The 24863-nt window shown below is 43.7% G+C and overlaps 1 protein-coding gene across 3 annotated transcripts in view; it reads right to left on the bottom strand.

Annotated features, from left to right (window-relative positions):
* Positions 1-7742: 7742 nt before the first annotated feature.
* The window catches only part of RAPGEF5 (Rap guanine nucleotide exchange factor 5), a gene marked incomplete at both ends in the record, with an annotated part of 215021 nt that continues 197900 nt past the window's right edge, over positions 7743-24863 (bottom strand). For 2 of the 3 annotated variants that reach the window (XM_079711491.1, XM_079711492.1), the window contains 5 exons: positions 7743-7861; positions 10836-10890; positions 16948-17012; positions 22885-22972; positions 23660-23710. In XM_079711491.1, the coding sequence (XP_079567617.1) occupies positions 7743-7861; positions 10836-10890; positions 16948-17012; positions 22885-22972; positions 23660-23710 (378 nt within the window). The remainder of the gene's footprint in view (positions 7862-10835; positions 10891-16947; positions 17013-22884; positions 22973-23659; positions 23711-24863) is intronic. The other variant, XM_079711493.1, reaches the window with a different exon arrangement.

Below are 24863 nucleotides of genomic sequence, written 5' to 3'. Positions count from 1 at the left end.
CCTGCTGTAGGAATTCAGACAGGGATAAGGGGGTTCAGCGGGGGATGGGGTCCTCCAGGAGGGCTTGGGAGTGGACGTGCCTTCCTTGGGGGGTAGGGAAGGGGGGGTGGAAGAGAGAAGAGCCTGGCCAGAGTTGAGTGCCGGTCCAGGCTGGGTGCCCGGGAGAGAAGGCAGGGTGAGGCCAGGTTGTGGGAGCCCGGAACACAGTGACAGCAGAAAGGACGAGGTTCGCCTTTACTGCGGACCTTCCTTACCCCTCGGGAGGCGGCAGCCAGCTTAGTGCTCAGTAGCAGGCCCTGCTGCGTTGACTCCAGGGCTTTACTTGGCTGTTTACTGCAGGCCTTGATCTCTGGTAGGACTGTGGAGTCAGCACCAGGCACAGGACGGGGAAGGGGCGAGGCGCTCCTTTCCGCCCTCGTCCCACTGCTTTTCCCTTCCAGCTGGGGCCCAGCCCAGGTCAACGGAATACAAAGGATCATGAACAGCTCTTTCTTCCCACATCAGCCAAGTCACTTCCTGAAACAAAACCAAACCAATTATCTCTAGCAATCGCAGATCTGCACCAGTTTTCTTAACAGCCAGGGGCTGGAAGGGATCTTAAAGGTCTTTTCTCAGAGCCTTCATCTGATGATCGAATTGCTAGTTGGTTTTAGATCTGTCTGCTCAGCTCTGGTAGGAAAGAGCTCATGATCCTCAAGGCAATTCTGGTGGCCTGGGCAAAGCCAGTCAGAGTCCCTGCCCTAACCCCAGCTAGCTCCGAATACTTCCCAGCCTGGCTTCAAGATTTCACAACTGAAAAGGAGCAAATAAGTCTCACATACACTGATTTATTTAGCAAATGTTTGGTGCATGTTTCTTTTTTTTTTTTTTTTTTGGCCACTGCCATGCAGCATGCGGGATCCTTAGCTCCCCAAGCAAGGATTGAACCCATGCCCTCTGCAGTGGAAGCGTGGAGTCTTAACCACTGGACCGCCAGGGAAGTCCCAGGTGCACGTTATTTTCAGCTGGCGTTCTTACTGGTATGAATCAATGAATCTCCCCGAGTAGAATAGCAGTTTCAAGGGGATGCCAAGTTATTTGTCTTGTGGAGGCATCTTCCCAATCTCTTTGGCCCTGGACAGATAAGTAGAGGCCAGAATGTGAACTTGCATGCTATTGAGGTTTAGTTCTATAGCTTGGAAGGTGCTGCTGAAGGATTTTGAGCTAGGACAGACACGATCAGATCTGTATTTTAGGAAAAAAAAAATTTGACGGGGGAAATTTAGACTAAAGGGAGGAAGCCTAGGTAGACAGTTACTGTAATGATTAATTAATGGATAGTGAAGGCCTGAACTCATGCAGGAACGTGGGGACAGAGCAGCTGGTGGAAAGCTTGATGAGCAAAGGGTGTTGGACATGAGGAATCAAGATAGTTCGTTCCCATGGTTTGAACTTGGCTGTCACTGTCCATACAAGGTCTTCCAGGAGAAAGGGATTTACCTGTTATGAGACACCAAAAAGCCACCGTTGCTGTAGAACTTGGGAAAGATCTTGCTACTGTCTTAATTCTCGCATGTGGGCTCATTGGTTTTGAGCCTTCAATCTCTCTACTGCATTGGTTTTTTTGGTTTGTTGTTGGGTTTTTTTTGGTCAGGACTCTCAAGACCGAGGTGACCACTGCACGGATTTTCTCAGAATGTAACTATTTTCACTCAAGCTCTAACTAGAGATTATAGCCTCTAACCCTCTAACCACACACAGACAACTTGGGAACCTCTAAACTTCCCAGAGCAGGAAAGGGGCCTTCGGGAGAGGCGGGCTCAATACCACTTCCCAGGGTTGCATCTCAGGCGAGCAAGGCTCCACGGTGGGGTCTGCCTTAGGGTCTTCTCTATGAAGGCGCACCTGCTGCCTTCAGGAACAGGGATGCTTTACTGAAGGACATCAGCAAGTCTAGAGCTTTAGGACTTTTAAAGTCGTAAATGGAAAACAAATACACAAGTGGCTCACTGGGGATCCAGAAGACTTCGAAGAACTGGACCAGACCTGGAGCTCTCATCCTCCAAAATCTGATTTTGTAGCTAGTGCACCAGGACCAGAAAGTTCATTTTGAGGTTTGCTAGAACAAGAACCAGCTTCTGAGTCTGCGGGAGCCTTCATCTTCCCAGTACAGACAATCCCAGGGAAGAAAATCTCCGAGAATCCTGAGCAATGGGAATTTCCCTTTCCCCTCCGATTCCCTTCTGAAGTTGAAGCCTAGGGCTTCCATCCTCCCCTCGTCTCCTGCATTGCTCCAGATCCAGGCCTGAGCCCACAGATGTAGTGATGATGGGCCAGAACGAAGCAGTCAAGCTCAGTGGTCCTCCTCTCTCTGCTCCCAAGGGTCTGAGAGCCCATTTCCCCCCCTTTGCCATCTCTTCCTATTTTCCCTTGTTACACAGAGTAGCCCTTCCTAGTGATCAAGAACCCAAGAAAATCATCTGGTCTTTACCTTTTCCCACATAAACACTAGCCCTTTGCATGGATAGAGGACAGCCGGTGGTTTTATCCATTAGGTAATGTGCAAAGTCAGTACTATTGCCCCGACGTGGACTGAGGGAAACGGCCGTTTATCAAGAAAGCAGTGTCCTGGAGACTGTATTACTCAGCTTCGGTGAAATTCCACCCGGGGAGTCACCCACCCCCGCCCTGCCACCCAACTGCAGTGGCTTCTAATGATGATGTTTTCTTTTTTTTTTTTTTTGTGGTACGCGGGCCTCTCACTGTTGTGGCCTCTCCCATTGCGGAGCACAGGCTCTGGATGCGCAGGCTCAGCGGCCATGGCTCAAGGGCCCAGCCGCTCCACGGCATGTGGGATCTTCCTGGACCGGGGCACGAACCCGTGTCCCCTGCGTCGGCAGGCGGACTCTCAACCACTGTGCCATCGGGGAAGCCCTGATGTTTTATTTCTCACTCAAGTGACGCATCCTTCACAAGCTGGAGAGTCCAGTGGATGGAGACACCTTTACTTGGACACTGCGGGTCTCCTAGCAGAGGAGACATGGCAGTCACGGGTTACCTCAAAGCTTCGGTCTCCAAGCCACACGGGTGGCTTCTCCCCGTTTCTCACTGGACAGAGGAAGACATTTAGCCGGTTCTCACCTCAACACGGTGAATGACATAATCCTCTTGCAGGGGGAGGGATCAGCACATGCCAAAGGCCAAGCTTGACATCAATGGGCAGAATGTATAATTCTTCCGGAGGGAGGGGGAGAGAAGAGTTCGAAGGATAAGTCTATCCCAGTGTATACGACCCTCGTCTTTCCATTCCAGTAGAGCATCATTACCACCCCTTTGCTTCATCGTCCCGCCCGTAGCTTTTGTCCTGCTGCTAGTCCAGGCCTAGGGCATCACCACCAGGGCTTGGAGCTTGCCTCAGTGTCTGGGCTGGTAAGGAAGGGAGAGTACGTGGTCCCACTTGAGTGGGGTGAGGTAATGACAGGGGTTGTTGGAGTCTCCAAATCCCAGAATATGATGTGATTTCCAGGGTCTTCAGGTTCTACAATAACTCAACGACAGCACAAGTGATTTAGGCTTCCATGGGTCGCCTGAGAATCTCTTCACCTGCTTGTAGCACTGTCAGCAAGTAAATGATTTCTGAGTTCCAAACATCTGAGCATAACATGCTGCCGGAACACAGGCTACAGAGCCCCCAAACATCACAAAGCAAGAAGCTCTGAGGCATGAATAGTATCTTTAACATAATCTTATATTTGGAAAAGCAGTTTTTTAAAAAAAACACTTGAAAATACAAGATAAGGTAACAGTGACTTATACATAAGTTTTCACCTTATATTGCTTGGCCATTTTTACATATAAATTATTGCTTACTAGCTTTGATAAATACACAGCACAGTCATATATACAGAAGCAGAAAGCATGAAATATGAGAAAGAAAATACTGTTAATGGCAATTCTGGTAACTCCACAAATGTTTCATATTTACCAGCTCTTCTAATGGTGGAAAACTACAAAGTGTAGTCCCTGAGAAGTTAGGTAGACGCCCTGATTGTGGGTTTTCTATCTTCTGTTAATGCAAGCTGATAATGTCACAGCGGTCCTAATTAATGATACGTTAAAAGGCAAGAGTCCTTGCTTCTGGTCATCGATTTCATCCCAGTATCTGATAACAGTGTAATACGAATACAATAAATAGGCTATGCAAATAAATATTACTCTGCTAAAAAATGTTTAGTATATACAGCTTTGCTTTATATAGTACATTTTCATCTAACTTTTTGGCAATTTTTAAAAACTTTTTTCCAGCACTAGTTTTAAGCACAATGGCTCACTCGTTAATAAGCAGGCTGAAAATTTAAGGACATGTCTTTGAAGCATTTAAAAGAAATGCTATCCATGTTAGATCACCACAGTGGATCTGATCTTCCCCATTTTAATGTTTTTGCCTAGTTTCTGAGCTCAGATTAGCTGTGCCATCTAGGGACACTTGGAATCTGTGGTGTGTGTGATGGCTGCAACAAAACCACTGGGCAGGGATCGGGGCATCAGTGAAAGCCCAGCTCCAGGGATCAAATGTCACCAGCACCTTCTCTTTGATGCCACTGTGTCTCCCTACTTGGAGGTGAGTATGCATTAGTGCAACATCTCCCTACAAGCTGGGAGGTCCGGGATTTTACTTGGTCCCTATGCTTCTGAATTTAAGGTATTCTCCACCCAACTTGCTTGTGGACAGGGGTCTAGGAAAATGAATTTATTCTAAAGAGATACTAGAATAAAGTGAACGCAGGCCATAATATGTATCACTACAACCATTTGGCAATTATACAGATTATAATGAAGAGTGAAGTTATTATAAAACACTGTAGTCTTTGGAGCATCTGCAAATGTGTATGGAAAAACTAAAAAAAATTTTGAGTGGTTGTGATTTTGCCAATAGGAACTTGCCCTGTGCTAACTTCTAAGCAGGGCTGGTTTGCTGGAATGCTGACAAATCCAAAGACCCATAGGACTGTCTGAAAATTGTGCCATAGCAAAAAGAACCCCCTTAGAAGTGCCCACGCACCCGTCGCTGGTGAAGGTCTCAGATGATAGGAGATTTTTCAGAGTGAATGGAGATTTTGTGCGATTGGGAAAATCTAACAGAGTTAGAAAGGAGCTTACAGGTCCTCCTGGCCACCCTTCTGGCCAGAACAAAACCTATTCCAAAGAGGCCTTGGCAGATGTATGCAGAGGGAATATGACCCATCCCTATTAACAGGGACCCTGCTTAAGTCCCCTGCAGCCTGTTCACTTGGACAGCTCCAGACTCATTAGAAAGAGCTTCATGTTGAGCTACATCTGGTTCCCATGATTCTGCCTTGAATTCATTGATTCCAGATTCACGTCTTCTCATTGCTTCTGAAATTTCTGAGAGCTGCTGCCTGGGAAACCTCTGCAGATAGTTGTTAAACTTCAGGAAGATTCAGAGATTTTGACTTTCAGAAGACAGGGATGGAAAAGCACACCTAAACGAAACAAAATCCTCCTTTCCTTTTGCTGCCCCAAGAGCCACAAGACCATGGCTGGAGGAAACAGTGGGCAAGTGCCATTCTCTCCCAGTCTGTTTCCACCCATACCATGTGGGGAACTCTGACTACGCCCTCAGAATCTGTTTAGGTGTGATGTACGTGTGGATTCATTTGGCCATGCACACATCTGAGTTGAGGTCCAAGCAGCAGGTGCTGTGCTAAAATAGTTCTCCACTGGAGCAACTGCAATAGTTTTAGTTGGAGCAATGTAGATCTCATGTGAATAACCATTTAAACTGCAAAACACAGAGACAATGTCAAAATGGCCTCGTAGCATTAGAATGGCCCAACGCTACTCCCGAGCATAGAGAAAAGACCAGAACACTGGTGCTGTAAGCCCACACCGTCCTCAGTAATTGCCAAGGGGAGAGTTTTCCAGTGTTTGATCAGCCACGAGAAAAGTCTCTTTTCCCTGGTTCTGATGGGTCTGATCTCCTCCAATGAGTCTCATTCCGTTCCCAGGAGCCTGGGGCATTTCTCTGAGTGGACTAGCCCTGGATGGTGCCTTTCTACAAAGCTCTGTTAATGTTCAGGACTGAAGCTTGACATGCTGGGACAGACTCTCTTTCAAAGTCCTACCCCAAATTTGCCCCATGTGGCTGCTAACAGGGATCTCGCAAGCTCAGTGTGGCTCCCGAGCCCAGGAAACAGCGTTGCTATAAAGGTGGAAGAAAGCATTGGACACATCTCAGTAATGAGGTGCTGACGAGACAAGAAGAAGCGATTCTGTACAGGCACCAAGGAGAGGACCAGGCAGGAGTGGTGAGAGGGGTACCAGGATCACACGTGTGGAAAATGAATGAACCTAATAGGCAAAGCAGGGCCCTTGTATTTTAGCAAAGTGACAAGGATCTAGCCGGCAGGGGTGGATTTCATTACTGTATCCCACAGGCTTTTTTGTTCATTTGAAGGTTGAGGGAAATCCTCTAACCAGTTCTTGAGAACAGCAAGAGGTCATATTTACTGTAGGAGCCCCAACCTGTAAAAATGGGAATAAAAAGACTTAAAAGACTCTGAGACTTTGGGGAAAAAAAAAAAAAAAAAAAAGGCAAATTATAGAAAGGCTCCCTGCCTTGGTTGGGAGGTGGACTATAGGACTTCTAAGTGTCCAACATACATCAGACATTTGGATCTTTGGGGTTCTTTTCATTTGCTGAAAGATGGGCAATCACCACTATTTTAACCCCTTGTTCTTCTCCAGGGAGTGCTAAGTGCTTCACACATCAAATCCCACTTAAGCGCCCTGTACGGGCCGTTCTCATTCCAGGGTATGGGTATGAGGCTGCTGAAAGCAAGCAACACACGAGGGCATTGCCAGGCACAAGAAGGCGGGCCTTTGTGACTGTCACCCCCAGAAAGAGTTAAGAGTGCCTGCAATGTGTCAGGCACTGTGCTTTTGTCAAAAATCGTATTGTACCCGAGAGCCTGCTTGCACGTGGAAAGAAAATCCCCAGAAATTAAATGAGTCGATTTCTTAAAGGTGACTGTTCTTCCGTGTTGGCAAAGCAACTTAGTCTAACTTGCCTACAGTTGTGAATCAGTTGCGCAGAAACGAATTTCACCTGCAAGCACACATCACTAAGTGATTGTGGATGCCAAGAAATGCGTGCCTTGACATTTCTCTTCTGGAGATCAGAGCAGGGATGCCAGCTGCCAGTCCTCACTCACTCCCTAGACACAAGTGGCTTTTGGTGATGTCATAGTTCATAAAGACAGAGACCAGGTCCGTCTCCCTGGAAACCTAGAGATGCCATCACTGTCTTCAGGTGTTCAAACGAGCTCCTGCTTTGATAGCCTAGAAACAGCCATCTGCTGCCAGGCAAAGTACAACTCCTCCCAGGCTCACACATGCTCTTACTGAGATATCTGGTCACCGTATGACAAGAGACAGTCTCTCGTCTTGACACTGGCGCATCTCAAAGTGAAGATTGGATTGGTTCAACAAGGTGATCCTAAGAAACCAGACTTCTCCAGTTCGAGAAAGCTTCTGCCTTCTCCTTCCGACAGCAGCCTCTCCGCATCTCTGGCAGCTGACATCACTTCACGAGCACACTCTGGCTGGCTTTCCTGTGTATGTCTTGTGATACGCTGATAAAACTCAGCAACTTCTTTTCTCTCAGGAAAGCAACATGCTCGGCGCTGCCATCCCCGGAGCTCCCGGGGCTGCAGTTCCAGGGTGGCGAGGCGTAGGGGGGCTCACACCCGTGGCTCAATCCTGTGCGAGAGCGCAAACAGGGCCTGCTGGCTGTCAATGACGCACAGGTGATGAACGTAGGATTTTAACTCTGGGTGCTCTTTTGGAGATATGTCACCTCCTATTTTGGGGAAGGAAAAAAAGTCAATCTCATGAGAGCAGTAATGCTGTTTCTGAATGCCAGTAAAACCCCACCTGAGGCGTAGAGTAAATCCAGAAGGCAGACTCGCATTGGTCAGAATCCCAGAAGAGATGTCTTTATCCTAATCCCAGAGATGCTTTTTCAGCTCAGACCAGATGCCTCAGGTCAGGTAATTAGACTGGCAAGATGTTTGTTCTACCAACATTGATAGAGCAATTTCTCCTAACATATAGTATTTAGTGATTGTTATTATATCCCTCTACAGAACGTGAAACAGCACAGACCTAGCAGGTAAGTGGCAGCAGGACCAGAACCCAGGCCATGAGGCCCCCAAGTGCATGGTCTCGGCTCCCATGCCACGCAGCTTGTCACAGTGACTGCCCCGTTAAATGGCTTTCACAGGCTCTTATAGCTCAGGCTGGAACTGTCAGAAATCACTGCTAACCTGGTGACTGCATGGACATGATAGTTCTTTTTTTTTTTTTTTTTTTTAATTTTGTATGTCCTTATTTTGGTAGGAAAATCTTTTGGTGTCCTTATTTTGGGGGGAAGAAAATTAAGGGAACAATCAAGTGACCAGATATCACAGAAGTGGACTAAAGGTTTGGTTTACAGGCAAAGCGGGTTCAGAAGGTGTGTGGATGGGGTAACGTCCACGCAGCGAAGGACAAAGCAAGGGAGTTTCTACTCCCAGACGCAGGGCCACAAGACGCTTTGGTGCACTGTGAACCCGTGTGTGTCATGCTGCTGACAGCTCTGATAAGGAACCAGAGATAAAGTAGTCTGGACAGTGGGGCAGGCCCACTTCCCATGGTCAGAAACAAACAAACAAACAAACAACGCATTAAGGCCTGGGGAGATGGGCTAAGCTGCCCTCCAGTGAGACAGTGTAACTGTGAGTCTTCTTGCTTTGTGGGATTTCAGAGGGAGAAGCCAGGGGTGAGGCCGGAGTTCAGCTGGAGCAGAAAAGGTGCCCCCAGGAGGCTGAGCATTTTAATTCAGAAATTTTATCTGTTGGTGAAAATCCATTTTTTCCTCCTCTGTGACAAAGACGTTTTATGAGGAAATAATTTAGGGCTTGTATGTCATGGATGGTTTGTAGTTCTTAGGTTAAATATAAACAAGGCTTCCTGGTTTCAACAAGTAAAAGCACCAGGAGTTAAAGTTTTACCATCCCCCCTTGTTTGGTTTAGAAAACATGATGCTACTGAGACAGTTTTGTTGTTAACTTTCCAGCCTTAAAAAGACGGCAGGCGGAATGCTTCCAACCATGACAAGTGACCATTGCATGGCACTTTGTAATCTCTAAGTGGCTTGATTAACGTTATTTTACCCCAAGTGCTGACGTTGTTTAACTCTGCCTATATTAACTGTCAAAATGAATTTAGATAATTCAGCTCCAAACTTGATTTTTAAAGATATATAAATACAAAACACAAACTGGCCTGATAGTTATTTAAATTCCTCCTTTGCCTTCTGCTATGCAGACTTACTCTCTGGAGATGGGAGGCTGGCAAGGTCAAGGCCAGCCCCACTGGTATAACCTTCCTGCCCACACCTGCAGTGTATATAGACCGGAATCCCTTGGTAATTCTGAGACTGAGGTCTCAGAATTAGCTGAGTAACCATAAATACTTGGGAAGCAAAGGAGGGTGAAACAGATACAAATCCTTTACTCATTAGCAATAGTATGCTTGTACATTTGAATGAATCTCCATGACAATGTTATGCTATTTCTACTGAAACTGCATTGTACTTGGGTAGTTAATGGACAATTACATAAGTATGTATCAAATGTTATTCCTTGATGTGAGCACTTAGAAAATTAGGTCCTGTATTTATAATTCTCTCTTTCAAACAGAAACTTTGTAATCCACACAGAAGTTCAGCTGCTTTGTTGGAGGACAGTATAACTACCCAAGACGGGCATGAACAGAATGAAAATTCTTAAGAATATGTACCAAATTGTTAGTAATATTTTCCTTAGGAAGTGGGACTTTGATTGTTCTACTTTAAAGATAACTTCTGTATTGTTGAAAAAAATTGGTTTACAACGAGGATGTGTTGCTTAACAAAGTAAGTTTTACTTAGTGGTCACTTCTGATTGATTTATAATTACTGAACTCTCTGTTTTTTTAATTGCCCTTTATAAAGTCTGCACAAGGCGAAGGAAACGGTATGGGCTAGGCAGTCAGGTACTCAGTCTGAGTAACGGCTGAAACTTAGCCTCTCCGAGCCTGAGTTTTCTGCTCCGCACCCACAGGATCTATAATCTCCATTCACCAGCACTAGGGTCAGGATTCCACTGCCCATGTGAAAGCTCCTTGAACTCAATACAGTTGATTTCCTTCCTTCCTGCAATGTTTTAACATCATTTAAACACAGTGTAAATTATTCTTGCGATTTAAAAAGGAATAAATATTCCTACATACATCAGTCTCAGTGGGAAGTCAACAGAAGTGCTCAGAAAAATACTTTTTCGGTGAAAGGCAGCTCCAAACAGGAAGTTTTCATTGGAGAGGAGAAAAGAGTCTGCAAGGCTGCTTTAGGCATTTTTACAAACTATATTCCTATTCCAGGAAGGCTCCAAGCAAGGGGGTTAAGGACAGGGTCACCCCTGATAAACCCACGGGTAATTCTGAGCCAGCAGGCAAGCAAACAAGACTTTCTGGGTCAGGGGTGCAGCGGGAGCTTCTGATCGTCTAAAGTCACTCTGTACAGTGTAAACTTGCTGCCAGGAGAGGATAGAAAGCTGCCATTTCTTGTCCTACTCTACTTCCCAAACATGCAGTGATGAAACAGAGAGAATACAGTATACGCATGTGATGTGAATATTATATTTTACGATTTTTTTTTTTTTTTTTTTTTTTTACCACCAAATACTTGTGATATGGCCACAGTCCGTACCAATGTATGGTAGACTAACATGCCATACCCAACTTCAATGACTCACCAAACTGGTTAGTCCTGCAGTGTCTCAGTGTTCGGACAGTGTCTGCAATCATATGCTGGAAGGCAGAAGAGGAAACACATCAGCGGAAGGGTCATTTCGGGTGCTGCTGAAGTAGCGGTGCTGTGAGGCTGGTTGGATAGTCTAACACCTTTGGGTGTAAATAGAGGAGCTATATTTGGTGCGGGACCTGACTTTAATTGATAATATATATATTGAGTTTGGATTACAAAAGAAAATTTGACCTTGTCTTCAGAAACAGTGGCTCTCAACCCCGGCTGCACAGATTCTAACTGAGCCATGGGAAAACATACTGTTAAGAAATGCAGTACAAGACAACCTACTGAATGCAAGAAAATATCTGCAAATGATATGACCAATAACGGGTTAATATGCAAAATATATAAAGAGCTCATACAACTCAACATCAAGAAAACAACTCGATTAAAAAATGGGCAGAAGACCTGAACAGACATTTTTCCAAAGATGACATACACTTGGCTGACAGGTATATGAAAAGATGCTCAATATTGTTACTCATCAGAGAAATGCAAATCAAAACCACAATGATATCACCTCACACCTGTCAGAATGGCTAACATTAAAATGACCACAAATGTTGGGGAGGACATGAAGAAAAGGGAACCCTCCGACACTGTTGGTAGGAATGTAAATTGGTGCAGCCACTATGGAAAACAATATGGAGGTTCCTCAAAAAACTAAAAATAGAACTACCATATGACCCAGCAATTCCACTCCTGGGTATATATCCAAAGAAAATGAAGACAAGAATTCCAAAAGACATATGCACCCCAATGTTCACAGCAGCATTATTCACAATTGCCAAGATATGGAAGCAACCTAAGTGTCCATCAACCGATGAATGGATAAAGATGTGGTATATATGTACAATGGAATACGACTTAGCTATAAAAAAGAATGAAATTTTTCCATTCCCAACAACATGGATGGGATTGGAGGGTATTAGGCTAAGTGAAATAAGTCAGACAGTGAAAGACAAATACTGTATGATATCACTTATATGTGGAATCTAAAAAATAAACTAGTGAATATAACAAAATGAAACCGACTCACAGATATAGAGAACAAAGTAGTGGTTGGTTACCAGTGGGGAGAAAGAAGGAGGGAAGGCCAAGACAGGGGTAGGGGATAAAGAGGTACAAACTATTATGTATAAAATAAATAAGCTACAAAGATAGTACAACACAGCAAATATGGTCAGCATTTTATAATAACTACAACCAAGTTATAACCTTTAAAAACTGTGACTCACAATGCTGTACACCTGTAGCATATAATATTGTACATCAATACACACCTCAGTTAAAAGAAAAAAGAAATATTTAAAAAACACATATTAAAAAAAATGCACCGTGTCCACCCTCAACCTACCTGTCCACATTTGCATATGCTTTTACTTCAGAAGGTGTTTCACCTTCTCCCCATGAAGTCTTTGTGAGTTCGCCTGCACTTGGGAAGCCCCATTCTCAACCTTCCCACTGCTCTGTGTACAGTGTTTATTGGGTTTGTGTTGCTGTAATCACTTTGTGGAACTTTCTTCCTCCTCTAGAGCAAGTATCACGAGAGGGCTTTGTGTACCCAGCACCAACGGTACGGCACACACGTGGCCTCACACATACTTGCTGAATGGAGGCCGGAAGTTTTGTGGAATCAAAGACTCAAGTAACTCAAATGGTGACAGGAGATGAGATATTTATGAAACAGGTACATTTTCTAAAACATCAATATCGTTACAGAGACCGTTTTCTGTTTATAATGTACATCCCTTTTATAGTCTTCCGTTTTCCACTTTATTTCTCTAAGCTTCTTACTGATCTCCAGGCAAAGGTTCCTTCAACTCACAGCTCCTTCCTTTGGACAAGATCCCCTCACCTCATACTTGTGTACCTGCAACCGCCTTCCAGCTCTCTCTACCATGGTAAAGGAAACACGGCATTTAGGACCAGACCAATCTCCACTACACTTCCTCCTGCGCGGTTGCCAGAATAATCTCCAAACACTTGTCATCATGTTCTAGTCCTCTGGAAGGCTACAGTGACTCCATACTTTGTTTCATACAAAATCCAAACATAACCCTGTGATTCAAGAATCAACATTATTCATGATCTGGTCCTCCAAACCTTCCTAAATGGGCCATCATCTTTTTTTTTAATAATTGAAGTGTAGTTGATTTACAATATTAGTTTCAGGTGTACAGCATTAGCTTCAGGTGATTCAAAATTTATAGATTATACTCCATTTAAAGTTATTATAAAATATTGGCTATTATTACTGTGCTATACAATATATTCTTGTATATTATTTATTTTATACATAGTAGTTTGTACCTTGGGCCATTGTTTTTCATGTCCTGCCTACACACATTGAACATAGGATCGTCTATATACAGCAAACGCTCAACAAATTATTGCTAAAGTAATAATGTTAATACAAAAAAAATTTACTTAAAATTCAGCAGACCTCCAGAAACATTATTTGAATATGACCTACTTATTAAATTGTTCTCACAGGCTGCATTTCTATTGTATTTCTACTCAATAGTGAAAAATTAAACAGGACAGTGATTACAGCAACAGCTCGAGCTGCGTTTGTAAAGGAAATGAGACCTGACTCATGTCTGAGAAGGTATTGTTAAATTTCCTTCCCCCAATTTTACCACTATTCCCAGGACAGTTCTGTCGTTGTTTTAAGCTATGGCGTCACTTTGATTTCTATCACGTGCCATTTGCACAGCTGATGTAAGGTGAGGTACTCAGGGCAGCACTGAAACCAGAGCCCTGATCTCATCTTTAGGTTTTCTGAAGGGAACGGGGAGGAAGCTATGATAAAAGATGATGCTCTTACCACCGAGGGATAAAGAGAAGGAGAAAGCATTTGTTTCTTCATTATTTAATGGTCTGAGGCTGAAACATTTGGAGCTGCTGAGGCAGTGTGGGGAACAATGGAAAACGTATTAGGTCCAATAAGCACTTCTGGGTTTCGCGTTCTCTGACCTAATGCGTTGGCCTGGATCAGCCTGATAAAGATAATACACTGAATTATCTGCTCACTGGCTAATATCCATCATGAGGAATTGGCTTCCCACAAGTTAATTCAGTTAGGTTCTACTGGTTCATTACTGTGAAAGATGATGCTATTTTATCAATAGCTTAAGTGAAAAACCTTGTCTTTTGCTAAGAAATGTGCTGAACTACTGACTCTACTAGGAAATTCAGTTTCACTCTCCAGCAACCAAGTACGACATAGGGCTATGTACAATGTAAAACACAGTTTTGTCCTTCTAGAAAAAATTCTGACTTTACCCTGTCTTCTCTGTGCAAGGAGGGGGGGTCAGCATGAGGCATGCTGTATCTTAAATGCCATCTGTTTTGAGGACCAGGAACCCAGTGACACTACAAAATCTGCTCTCTTTAGAAATGATGTGATGGCACCTGATGGGTGCGCTTGTGTGCCATGGGCCTGCTGCATGCATGTATAACTGCACTTATCTTCTAGCTGTCTTTAATAAGAGTTCTCTTCAGGAATTTAAAATAAAAGATTACCTATTTACGCCATGTTATTTCCTTAAGCTTTATTAAAGGGTTCAGGGTACATACAATTATTGACCCTAAGAGCAGTACTGTTAGTTAGACTTTGTTTCAGTTCCCACGGTTAGTTTGAAGTCTTGTCTCTAGCAAGACCCTAGACTACATGAGTCAGCATTAAAAGGCTTCCACTGGACCACTGGAGAAAGCAGGGGAAAAAAAAAAAAGAGATGCTGGTCAGAATGAAAGAGAGAGGGTGTAGGAAGCTTTTCACCGCTCTTTCCCAAGCTTGCCTTTACTGAATTGTTCTCTCACTTGGGGAGCTCCATCTGGGGGGAAATGACACAATGAACTTAACCAAATCACTGGTTCTCTTTGGGAAGGGGGCCAGCCACCAGTGGACCCTTAACAACTGACCACAGTCAGCGTACAAAGAGTACACTGGCTCTCGCACGTTTCCTCTGGGTTAGTCAGAGGGAAGGGTACTAGACCTTTAGAGGGAATTCCACTTGGTGTGACACAGCTCGTCCCGCATCTCTTACATGCTCACCACAGCTTATTTGGCGTTCTTAAGCAGAGGTGTTGGCCAAGATTTGAAATAAGTATTGACCAGAGGCTTCTTATTCCTGCAATCGTTTCATTAATACCAAACACTGAAGATTAACCTGTCAACAGACTAGAATGTTAGGGCTACAGTCTTTGGCTACAAAGAGGGGCCCTGGGAGCTTCAGAACATTAGTGGGTGACACCAGAACAAATCTCTAAAGAATACGTACAAGAAAACCCAATACTTTAAATATCTATTTCCGGCTGTGCTGGTTTGACTGTAGTATCTAAAATAACTGAGCTGGATTCCAAAGCACTTAGTGCAGAGAGAGACTCGAAAAGTTATGGATATGTCTACTTCAAAACGAATGAGCCAGAAAGCGATCATCCTCAAATCATTAAAACTGAGCTAAGGCAAGCTATCCCAAGACGTCAGTCTTCCAGATTCAGCTGCTTGGGTTATCAGGTTGTACCAGAGCCTCCTGCACTGGCTCTGCACCACCTCATCCCGTGTGTGGCGAGTCAACCTCACAATTAGAGCGGGGCACCTCTGAGGCAAAGGTCAGAGGCCAAACCTCGTTTGGACCCATCAGGTGGTACTATTCTTTGGTCATGGTCTATGGCCCCCGTCTCACTCAACCTTCTCTCAAATGCCTGACCCAGTCTCACAGGGAACCGGGGGTCCATTCCTGAAAGAGTTCACACAAATCCATTACCATTACTGAAAAGGTCACTCAAAGGTCAGGGCCTACAGACAGGGGTCCCTGATACCATCTTTAACCGTGCATGGCAGGCTCACCTATGACACTAAAGTTCATCTGTCAGACAAATCCATTCTTGTGGTCCCCAGGGTCTCTTTGGGGCACTCCTATTTCACAGTTGCAGGCAATTCCTCCTGTGCCCACAGCCAGTGAGAAAGGCTAGGAGGAACCTGCTGCATGACAAAGGACCTGGGAATGTCCTGGAAGCAGCTCTCAAAGAGGCATTTCAGTGACTTGTAAGAAGGGACTGGCCAGGGACCCGTTTCTCGTGAGCTCACTTTCTCACTTTGCATGAGGTGATCTCTCCACAGTGGCACCATCTGTCCACAGGCTGAGAGAGGGGTGGTCCTTCCCCTCCCATGCAGACCCTACACATTCCATCTTCATATCCAAGATGGACATATCTCCCCAGAAGGAGAGCTTTGTCCCATGCCTCAGAAGCAGCGTGGGCCAAGACACAGGGAGATGCCTTTAAAGCAACAAGGCTGAACCTCAAGACTGTGAACTCCTGCTGACAGGAACCTTACAGTTTTTTTTTTTTTTTTTTTTTTTTTGCGGTACACGGGCCTCTCACTGTTGTGGCCTCTCCCGTCGCAGAGCACAGGCTCCAGACGCGCAGGCTCAGCGGCCATGGTTCACGGGCCCAGCAGCTCCACGGCATGTGGGATCTTCCCTGACCGGGGCACGAACCCGTGTCCCCTGCATTGGCAGGCGGACTCTCAACCACTGTGCCACCAGGGAAGCCCTACAGTTTTAATTCTAGTTCAAACACATACACTCAACCACTGATGTCAATCTAATGAAGTTCCGTTTTCAAAAATAAAAAGCAGATTTTCATATTGGCCCCAGAACTTGCCAGCACACTTATTTTTTTTTTTTGCGGTACGCGGGCCCCTCACTGTTGTGGCCTCTCCCGCTGCGGAGCACAGGCTCCAGACGCACAGGCTCAGCGGCCATGGCTCACGGGTCCAGCCGCTCCGCGGCATGTGGTATCTTCCCGGACCGGGGCATGAACCCATGTCCCCTGCATCGGCAGGCGGACTCTCAACCACTGCGCCACCAAGGAAGCCCCAGCACACTTATTTTTAACTGGAATGCACTGTATTGATAACGCACAAGAGGCAGCAAATAAATCACCGCACATTTAGTGGAGAAAAGCACTTAAACCATTTGTCTTGGTGCAAGAAAAGCATACACTTCCCCTACAGTGGGAAAAAGGAAAAATAGTGAAGTTTTACATACCAGTTTTTCAAAATTGACAAGATTATCCAAAAATGTTTTATTTCCTTCATGAATGAATGTTACATCTGAAAATTAAAAACAAAAAGATATACGTACCATTAGGAACGGATCATGACTCAGAGTTGAAGAGGTATAGATGCAATGCAGCTTATTAATTTTTCTTAAACATTATGGATTATTTCATGCATTTGACCAGGCAACTTGAAATTGAATCTGAATAGTATTTGATGTGAGGGGGCATAATGTATGCGTGTGGAGAGAAAACATTATAACACTCATGCAAGTATATATCTTGCTCTGACATTGCAGGCTTTGACTTCAACCTGCTTAATATACCCTAACACTATTCTATAACTTAACTGGTCCATTATGTTTTTAGGCCAGAACACTGAGCAGAAAAGAACTGAACCCCCAGAAACAAAAAGGATTTTAATATTTATGTGTTTGCTTTTTAACAATCCCTGGCAAAGTATATGGATCTGCTTTACTTAAAGCATTAAGGTTTAGATTTGGATGTTTAGATTTTTGGTTTTCAAAGCCAGGGCCTGACTGGGTATCCGAAGTGAATGAGGAATGGGACAGGTTTGGCAAAGGCAAGGTTTCTGGGCCTATTCACTGATGAAAACAACATTGGGAAAGTAGGATGAAGATACATTTCAGAGGACGGGAATGTTAATTTGATTTGAGCCTCACTGCACTTGAAGTGAAAGAAGATATTCAAATAAAAATCTCCTTTTGGTCGCAAAACTTACTGGAGTGTCTCTTCAAGAGGCAAGGATTAGTTACAATAATAACAGCAACTGAAGCTCTGAAAGGGGATGGCTTATAAAAACTCAAATCAGAGGGTCAGTGACTGAGCATTAGGGAATCCTCACAGTGGAGAATCAAAGTAAGAAATATACTACAATTTAAAGAACATGCAAATAATCATGTTATATTACAGACATGGAGGACAAACCAAATGAACATCATTTTCAAAAATCTTGTTCAAATAACATGATATAAAGAGGGAAACGAACGGATTAAAATTCATCTAAAGAGAAAGGGAAAGCATTTGCATTTAATCAAGACTTTGATTCTGCTGGTCCCTATGGGGCAATTACGAGATAGGTGCTTGGGAAATCTGCCTGCAACACACCCAGCCGCTGAGCTTTGACTGCCCACCAGGGGGCAACACCAGTTACACAGTTACAGACTACACTGATGACGATCCTTTTCTCATGGCATTCTTTATTCACAGCTTCCAGACCCACCAGACTGCAACGTTTTCCTAAGCCATTTTTCTTTCTTTTTTCCCCTTGATTTTTTTTTTTTAACTGATGTCTTAGCAGGGAAGCAATTCACAATTACACAGTCATCTGACAAACTCTCTGGTTATTTTCTTACACCGTTTTGCTTTCAGAATAGAATTGCAAGCTTTCAACCTCTGACACAATATTTAGAAAAAGAGTAGCCAACACAGTTAGCTTGTATCTTTTTTGTACAGCAAGCAAAGCACTGTGTGTACTCTATCTACATTAAACACCACCTACAAGCCTAGTAACTCACTCGTGGAGAATTCAGATTACACATGCCCTGTCAGAGTTTCTTGGTCCATTTCCCCAAGTGTTCCAAGGTTTGTCATCCCCTCCCTATGTTCCCAAAGCTGATGATAATAACGCAGCTTGTATTTATTAACAGCGTCAGACATGGCATTAACTCATTTAATCCTCACAGAAGACTATAAGGTAAAAGCCCTAGCAGGAAAAGAATGTGAAGAAACGATGGTCCAAAGAACAAGCACAGCTGGCCCATGATCACAGCTCTAAGTCTCAGAGCCAGGACTCAAGCCCAGGCAGCCTGCTTGCTCTCTCCACGGTGCCTCTCTGGTACCCGAAAGGACTTGGACATTTCGGACCACCCATTACAGCCACCTTGCTGAATTCATGGGAGATGGAGGCCTCTGCAACTTTTAAAGGGTTTCCTTTGACCCTCTTTCTGTCTCCTCCCTCTCCTCTGCCTGGGTGATCTTGCTTAATCTCAACTCTCAAGGACTTGTCGAGGTCAGCGCATGAGGATGGCGGCTCTACTGAGGGTGGGGCGCTGTTAGGCTGATGCTGGCCTGAGGATAAGGCAGGGAAGGTGTGTCTGGCCAGGTGGGGAGGAAGAGGGGCTGGAAGGGGCTGCTGCCCGGGAGAAGGGGGTCAAATGGCTGAAGGTTTTGATGCAGATGAACGGCAGGTGTGTGATGAGGCAGGCGTGAGAGGGATAAACCAATACAGGTGGTTGAGCTCAAAAACGGGGGTCTCAGAACCTAAGTCATGGGCTGTGAAGCAGTTCAGGGCACCCACCAGGTTCAGAGTGCTAGAAATGAGCAACTGCCAGACCCCTTTATCTGGAGACATCTGAACACGCTCCTAACACTTCATATAACAGGACGGGGGATGAAAGGACTCCGTTTGAAGAGATGGCAAGTGAAAGAGAAGGAAAAAACATACAAGCACCTCAATATTCCATTTACTTAAACACCCCCGCAAATGTGAATAATCTGCACTCCAAGATACAAACACGACCTTCAGACACCTGTAGATTATTCACTCTACTGGAAGGGCTATCATCTCCCAAAACGCTGTGATACAGATTGTTCAACTGCTTTTGACCTTGAGCTCAGCTGGATCCTTTCCCCAACACTTACTTATGGTTTCTCACTCACTACTTTCTGAACTGGATTCCACAGTAGGGGGGGAAAGTAAATGAGAAGTAAGAAATTCACTGGGAAATAGAAAAGCTGATGGCTGGAAGCATTTTTAGGTTACGTGCTCACCTGATAATCTGCATGCTACTGGGAACTGACTGTCTCAAAACATGAAACATGGGAGTCCTAATCCTTCTTAACACCCAAGGAGTTCAACTGGGTCTCTTTCTCTAACTGAAAGCAATGCAAAGCAGGAGGCACAAGAGGGGAGGGCTGGGAAGTGTTCATGAAAACGTTGGTTGCTCTAGTTTACAGAAAATTTTAAAATAATTTTGCATTTAACAAAAGCTAAGAATGTCATTTATGTTTTCCAAAATGTCTTACCTCAGACGTGATATACCCATATTTAAAAGTTTCATCCTGTTTTCCTTTGGAAATTATTTCAGACAAAAATAGTAACTTTAAATGCAACAGAGTACTAATGTTGTTTTATAATGACAAAAAAATTAACATAAAGGAAAAACAAGTGCTTCTTTAAACTCGAGTTTCTAATGAAAAAGAAAAAGTTTAATTTACTAGCGTGAATGCGAGAATGTATTTTCAGTAGAAAAAAGGGAAATTCGAAAAGCTGCTCAACATCACTAATTATTAGAGAAATGCAAATCAAAACTACAGTGAGGTATCACCTCACACCAGTTAGAATGGGCATCATCAGTAAATTTACAAACAACAAATGCTGGAGAGGGTGTGGAGAAAACGGAACCCTCTTGCACTGTTGGTGGGAATGTAAACTGATACAGCCACTATGGAGAACAGTATGGAGGTTCCTTAAAAAACTAAAAATAGAATTACCATATGATCCAGCAATCCCACTACTGGGCATATACCCTGAGAAAACCATAATTCAAAAAGACACATGCACCCCAATGTTCATTGCAGCACTATTTACAATAGCCAGGACATGGAAGCAACCTAAATGCCCATTGACAGACGAATGGATGAAGAAGATGTGGTACATATATACGATGGAATATTACTCAGCCATAAAAAGGAACGAAATTGGGTCATTTGTTGAGACGTGGATGAATCTAGAGACTGTCATACAGAGTGAAGTAAGTCAGAAAGAGAAAAACAAATATCGTATATTAACGCAAATATGTGGAACCTAGAAAAATGGTACAGATGAACTGGTTTGCAGGGCAGAAATAGAGACACAGATGTGGAGAACAAACGTATGGACACCAAGGGGGGAAAGCGGCGGGGGGTGGGGTGGTGGTGGGATGAATTGGGAGATTGGGACATGTATACATTGATGTGCATAAAATTGATGACTAATAAGAACCTGCTGTATACAAAAAAAATAGAAAAAACCTATTTATTAAAAAAAAAAATTTAAACACACACACACACACACACACACACAAAAGGAAAAAGGGAGATTTGTTTTGCTGCCGACAAAGAGGTCTAGATAAACTCAGTAAAGCAGAAAATTGCATCCAAGCTAAGACATAAGTGTGAGGCACCTGACTGCATTAAGTACTTTGGGGGAAAACCCACTAATATATAGCAGAAAGCTCAGCTCATATCTAATTAAGTTAACGGGACATTGTCGACTGTTTTCTCATTACCTTAAAAACATCCACTGTTTCAAAATTTTGTCTTCCTAAAAATCAATTCCTTTCCCAGATCTGTCTTCGCTTCCTAGTTTTCCTATTTGTGTCTACATAATTCTAAGTGTCACTTCCCACAGGCCACCACCCCCGCTCTCCAGCTGGTGTTTTATTTTAAATAAAACTCAAGCCTGAATAAACTCATCTTAGAAATAAACATGAAAAATTAAATGAAATTTTAAGTTGGTATTCTGGCTTTACAATCTCTTCTTATTTCATCCATTTACATTTTGCAGCATCTTTTGAGCTCAAATGAAGCATTCTGTGTGACTCTCAGTTGTCCTAATACATTATTGTTTCCCAGAAATTCCTGCTTTATACTAGATGAAGATTGAATAAATAGCTGCAGGGATGCATAGCAACTCAACACTTCTCCAAGCTCTGGGTGTTCTTGAGAGAAGCCGAAAAGGGAGCATCAGCTTTATTGCCAGAGGGGCTGGCGATGGGGGGAGGTGAGGGAGGAGACGGCCACACCAGCCAGCAATCCAGTTCCCAGGTAATTCACTTCCAGAATCACACTTACGGGTGTAGGCACCGGGTCCTGAGCCAGCAGAATTTACAAGCCTCTGAAGGGTGAAGGCAATATGAAAGAGTATTCCTATAATCCCTTGGAAAGAATCAAAATACAGCCAAGAAAAATGACCAACCCGCTTTTCCTGGAAAGCACATAGGTAGGATATATACTAAATGTCTGGAGCATAGGCCAGATGAAAACGAACTTCCCTCTCATTAATCCCCTGGGTTTGAAAGAGACCCCCTGAGATCGTTAGTAAATTTAACTAACATGTTTCGTGATGAATGATCTGGTGCTCTCTACAGAAGAGAAGTTAGTCGACTAACTTGGAGCTGTCAGATACTTTCCCAACTGGATTCACTCCTGGAAAGAAGAAAGTACATTCCCTACTAAAATTATACACTACACTGCCTGGGTTGACCAAAGGTACTTCTCACACAGCAGCAGGCCACGGGTTGAATCTCTGAAATTTAAGTTGCAAACGTAGAACGTGACTGATGACTGTTTGGATTCTTTATGCCAGCCTTATTCTTGGTTGAATTAAGTGAATTGTAGACTCAAATAAGAGAATGCTTAAAGCAGAATAAAGTAAAAACACAAACGTTTCCAGTGCCAAGTTTAGTGAGTCAATTGAAAACACTTTGATGTCTGCTTAAGTACAATTAAGTATTTTTTTTTTTTTTTTTTTTTTTTTTTTTTGTGGTATGCGGGCCTCTCACTGCCGTGGCCTCTCCCGTCGCGGAGCACAGGCTCCGGACGCGCAGGCCCAGCAGCCATGGCCCACGGGCCCAGCCGCTCCGCGGCACATGGGATCCTCCCAGACCGGGGCACGAACCCGCATCCCCTGCATCGGCAGGCGGACTCTCAACCACTGCGCCACCAGGGAGGCCCACAATTAAGTATTTTAAGCATTTCAGAAGTAATTGAACATTTGAAAAACAATCACAAGCCAACACAGTTAGGTCTGAATGTCAAAATTACTTTAAAGAAATAAACTGAGACTCTTTTTCTTGCCCTCTGTAGAGTGAAAATTTTCTGGAAGATGGAATTACATAGCATAAAAGATAGAAAACCATTACCTTTAAGCAATAAGGGCATGAAAGGGATTTTGGGTGGCTTCATCTTTTTGAATGCATCTCGGTAGGCTTTGTGATTCAGGGAAGGATCCTGCCGAACCAAGAAGATTACAAAGAGAAAGAAAAATCAATGTGCTATAGAAACAATTCTAAATCCACTTTTACTATACAATTTGAACATGATTTAGATATAGAGTGGTTCTTCCTAAGAACAAAGTAGATAAAGGTTTCCTAGGAGAATAAACTCACTTAATTAGGGCAGGACATCTAGGCAATGAATGAAAGTCAAGTTATTGGTTGACAATAATGGGAAATGACTGCAAAGGACAGACACCTTTTGATTGCCCTGTTATTCTTCCCTCAAATAGGTTCCTTAAGTACAGTTTCTTCTCCCTAGTTTCTACCATGAGGTAACCCCACAGCCTTTTGTTAAGCACACTGCAAAGAAAAACTGCCCTCATAATGCACAGACAATGCAGAGAAAACAGGAGAGCAGTTTTATTGTGATCTGAAAAGAGACTGAAAATTGAGTACACTTAAAAATCTGCCTTCTGAATATCATACCAAGAGGGCCATTCTCACTACCTTTTTCCATGGAGAGGAAGAAGTGTTAACTTGCTTCACTCCATAAGAAGCAAAGCTACATTTTCATATACAAGTGAACTAGTCTAAGCTACCTGACACGGTAGAGTGCAGATACCGACTACTGAAATCTAGAAAGAAATTGGACACCAGCAATCAGTTTGAAGAATAAGTCTACTTTGGCTCAACTACTTACTGTTAAACTTTCAAGTTCAGAAAAAAGTTTCTTAAACTTCCCAGGGATTTTCTAAAAACAAACAAACAAAAAAGAAAAGGTCAAAAGAAGTCAGTTATTTTGAGAGGCACTAAGGGGAATGTTCATTAACTTGCGTTACATATATCACATTTCTGAACATAAATAGCTCTATCATCTGGTTCTACCCTGATTGCTTCTCATTATGCAATTTTCATCATTCCTTAATGCGACCTTCCTTGGGAATGTTGCTAAAGACAGTTTAAAATAAATAACAGCCACATGAATCAGGAATCCAGCTGGTTAAACATTCCACACACTGGTGATCTTTTAATAAAAACTTGGATTTTGGTTCTGTATCTTACCTCTGACAAATGCTCTCACCTTTTTTTTTTTTTTTTTAACATTATTTTTGGCTGCTTTGGTTCTCTGTTGCTGTACACAGGTTTTCTCTAGTTGTGGAGAGCGGGGGCTACTCTTCATTGCGGTGCATGGGCTTCTCATGGCAGTGGCTTCTCTTGTTGTGGAGCACGGGCTCTAGGCACGTGGGCTTCCGTAGTTGCAGCATGTGGGCTCAGTAGTTGTGGCTCGTGGGCTCTAGAGCACAGGCTCAGTAGTTGTGGCCCATGGGCTTAGTTGCTCCGCGGCATGTGGGGTCTTCCCAGACCAGGGATCGAACCCGTGTCCCCTGCATTGGCAGGTGGATTCTTAACCACTGCTCCACCAGGGAAGCCCTGCTCTCACCTTCTTAAACAGTCTTGCTGAGTGGGAAATAATAATGTTGGCTGATGTTTTTTGTATAAATGATATGTTTCACAGCAGAGGGCTGAATAGTGAAAGCCCATGAAAACCCTAAATGATGAAGCCTGCACTTTGATGGGTAGAATCACTGAACTGTAAAGATCACCCACACCAACTGGTGGCATGAAGATTGACAGAGGATGGAAACATAGGTTATCTTCTCAAATAAAAATTTGGGCCTAAGGAAGAAGGGCCTGGAATTTTCCAGCCTGTCTTTATTTATTTATTAATAAATTTATTTATTTGTTTATTTATTTTTGGCTGTGTTGGGTCTTCATTGCTGCACGCGGGCTTCCTCTGGTTGCGGCGACCGTGGGCTACTCTTCATTGTGGTGCGCGGGCTTCTCATTGCAGTGGCTTCTCCTGTTGCAGAGCATGGGCTCTAGAGTGCAGGCTCAGTAGTTGT

The sequence above is a fragment of the Hyperoodon ampullatus genome (assembly GCF_949752795.1).
Source record: "Hyperoodon ampullatus genome assembly, chromosome: 9".
In the NCBI taxonomy this organism is placed as follows: Eukaryota; Metazoa; Chordata; class Mammalia; order Artiodactyla; family Ziphiidae; genus Hyperoodon; species Hyperoodon ampullatus.
The sequence above is the reverse complement of the archived record's forward strand: the minus strand, read 5'-3'. Positions and strand labels throughout refer to the sequence as shown.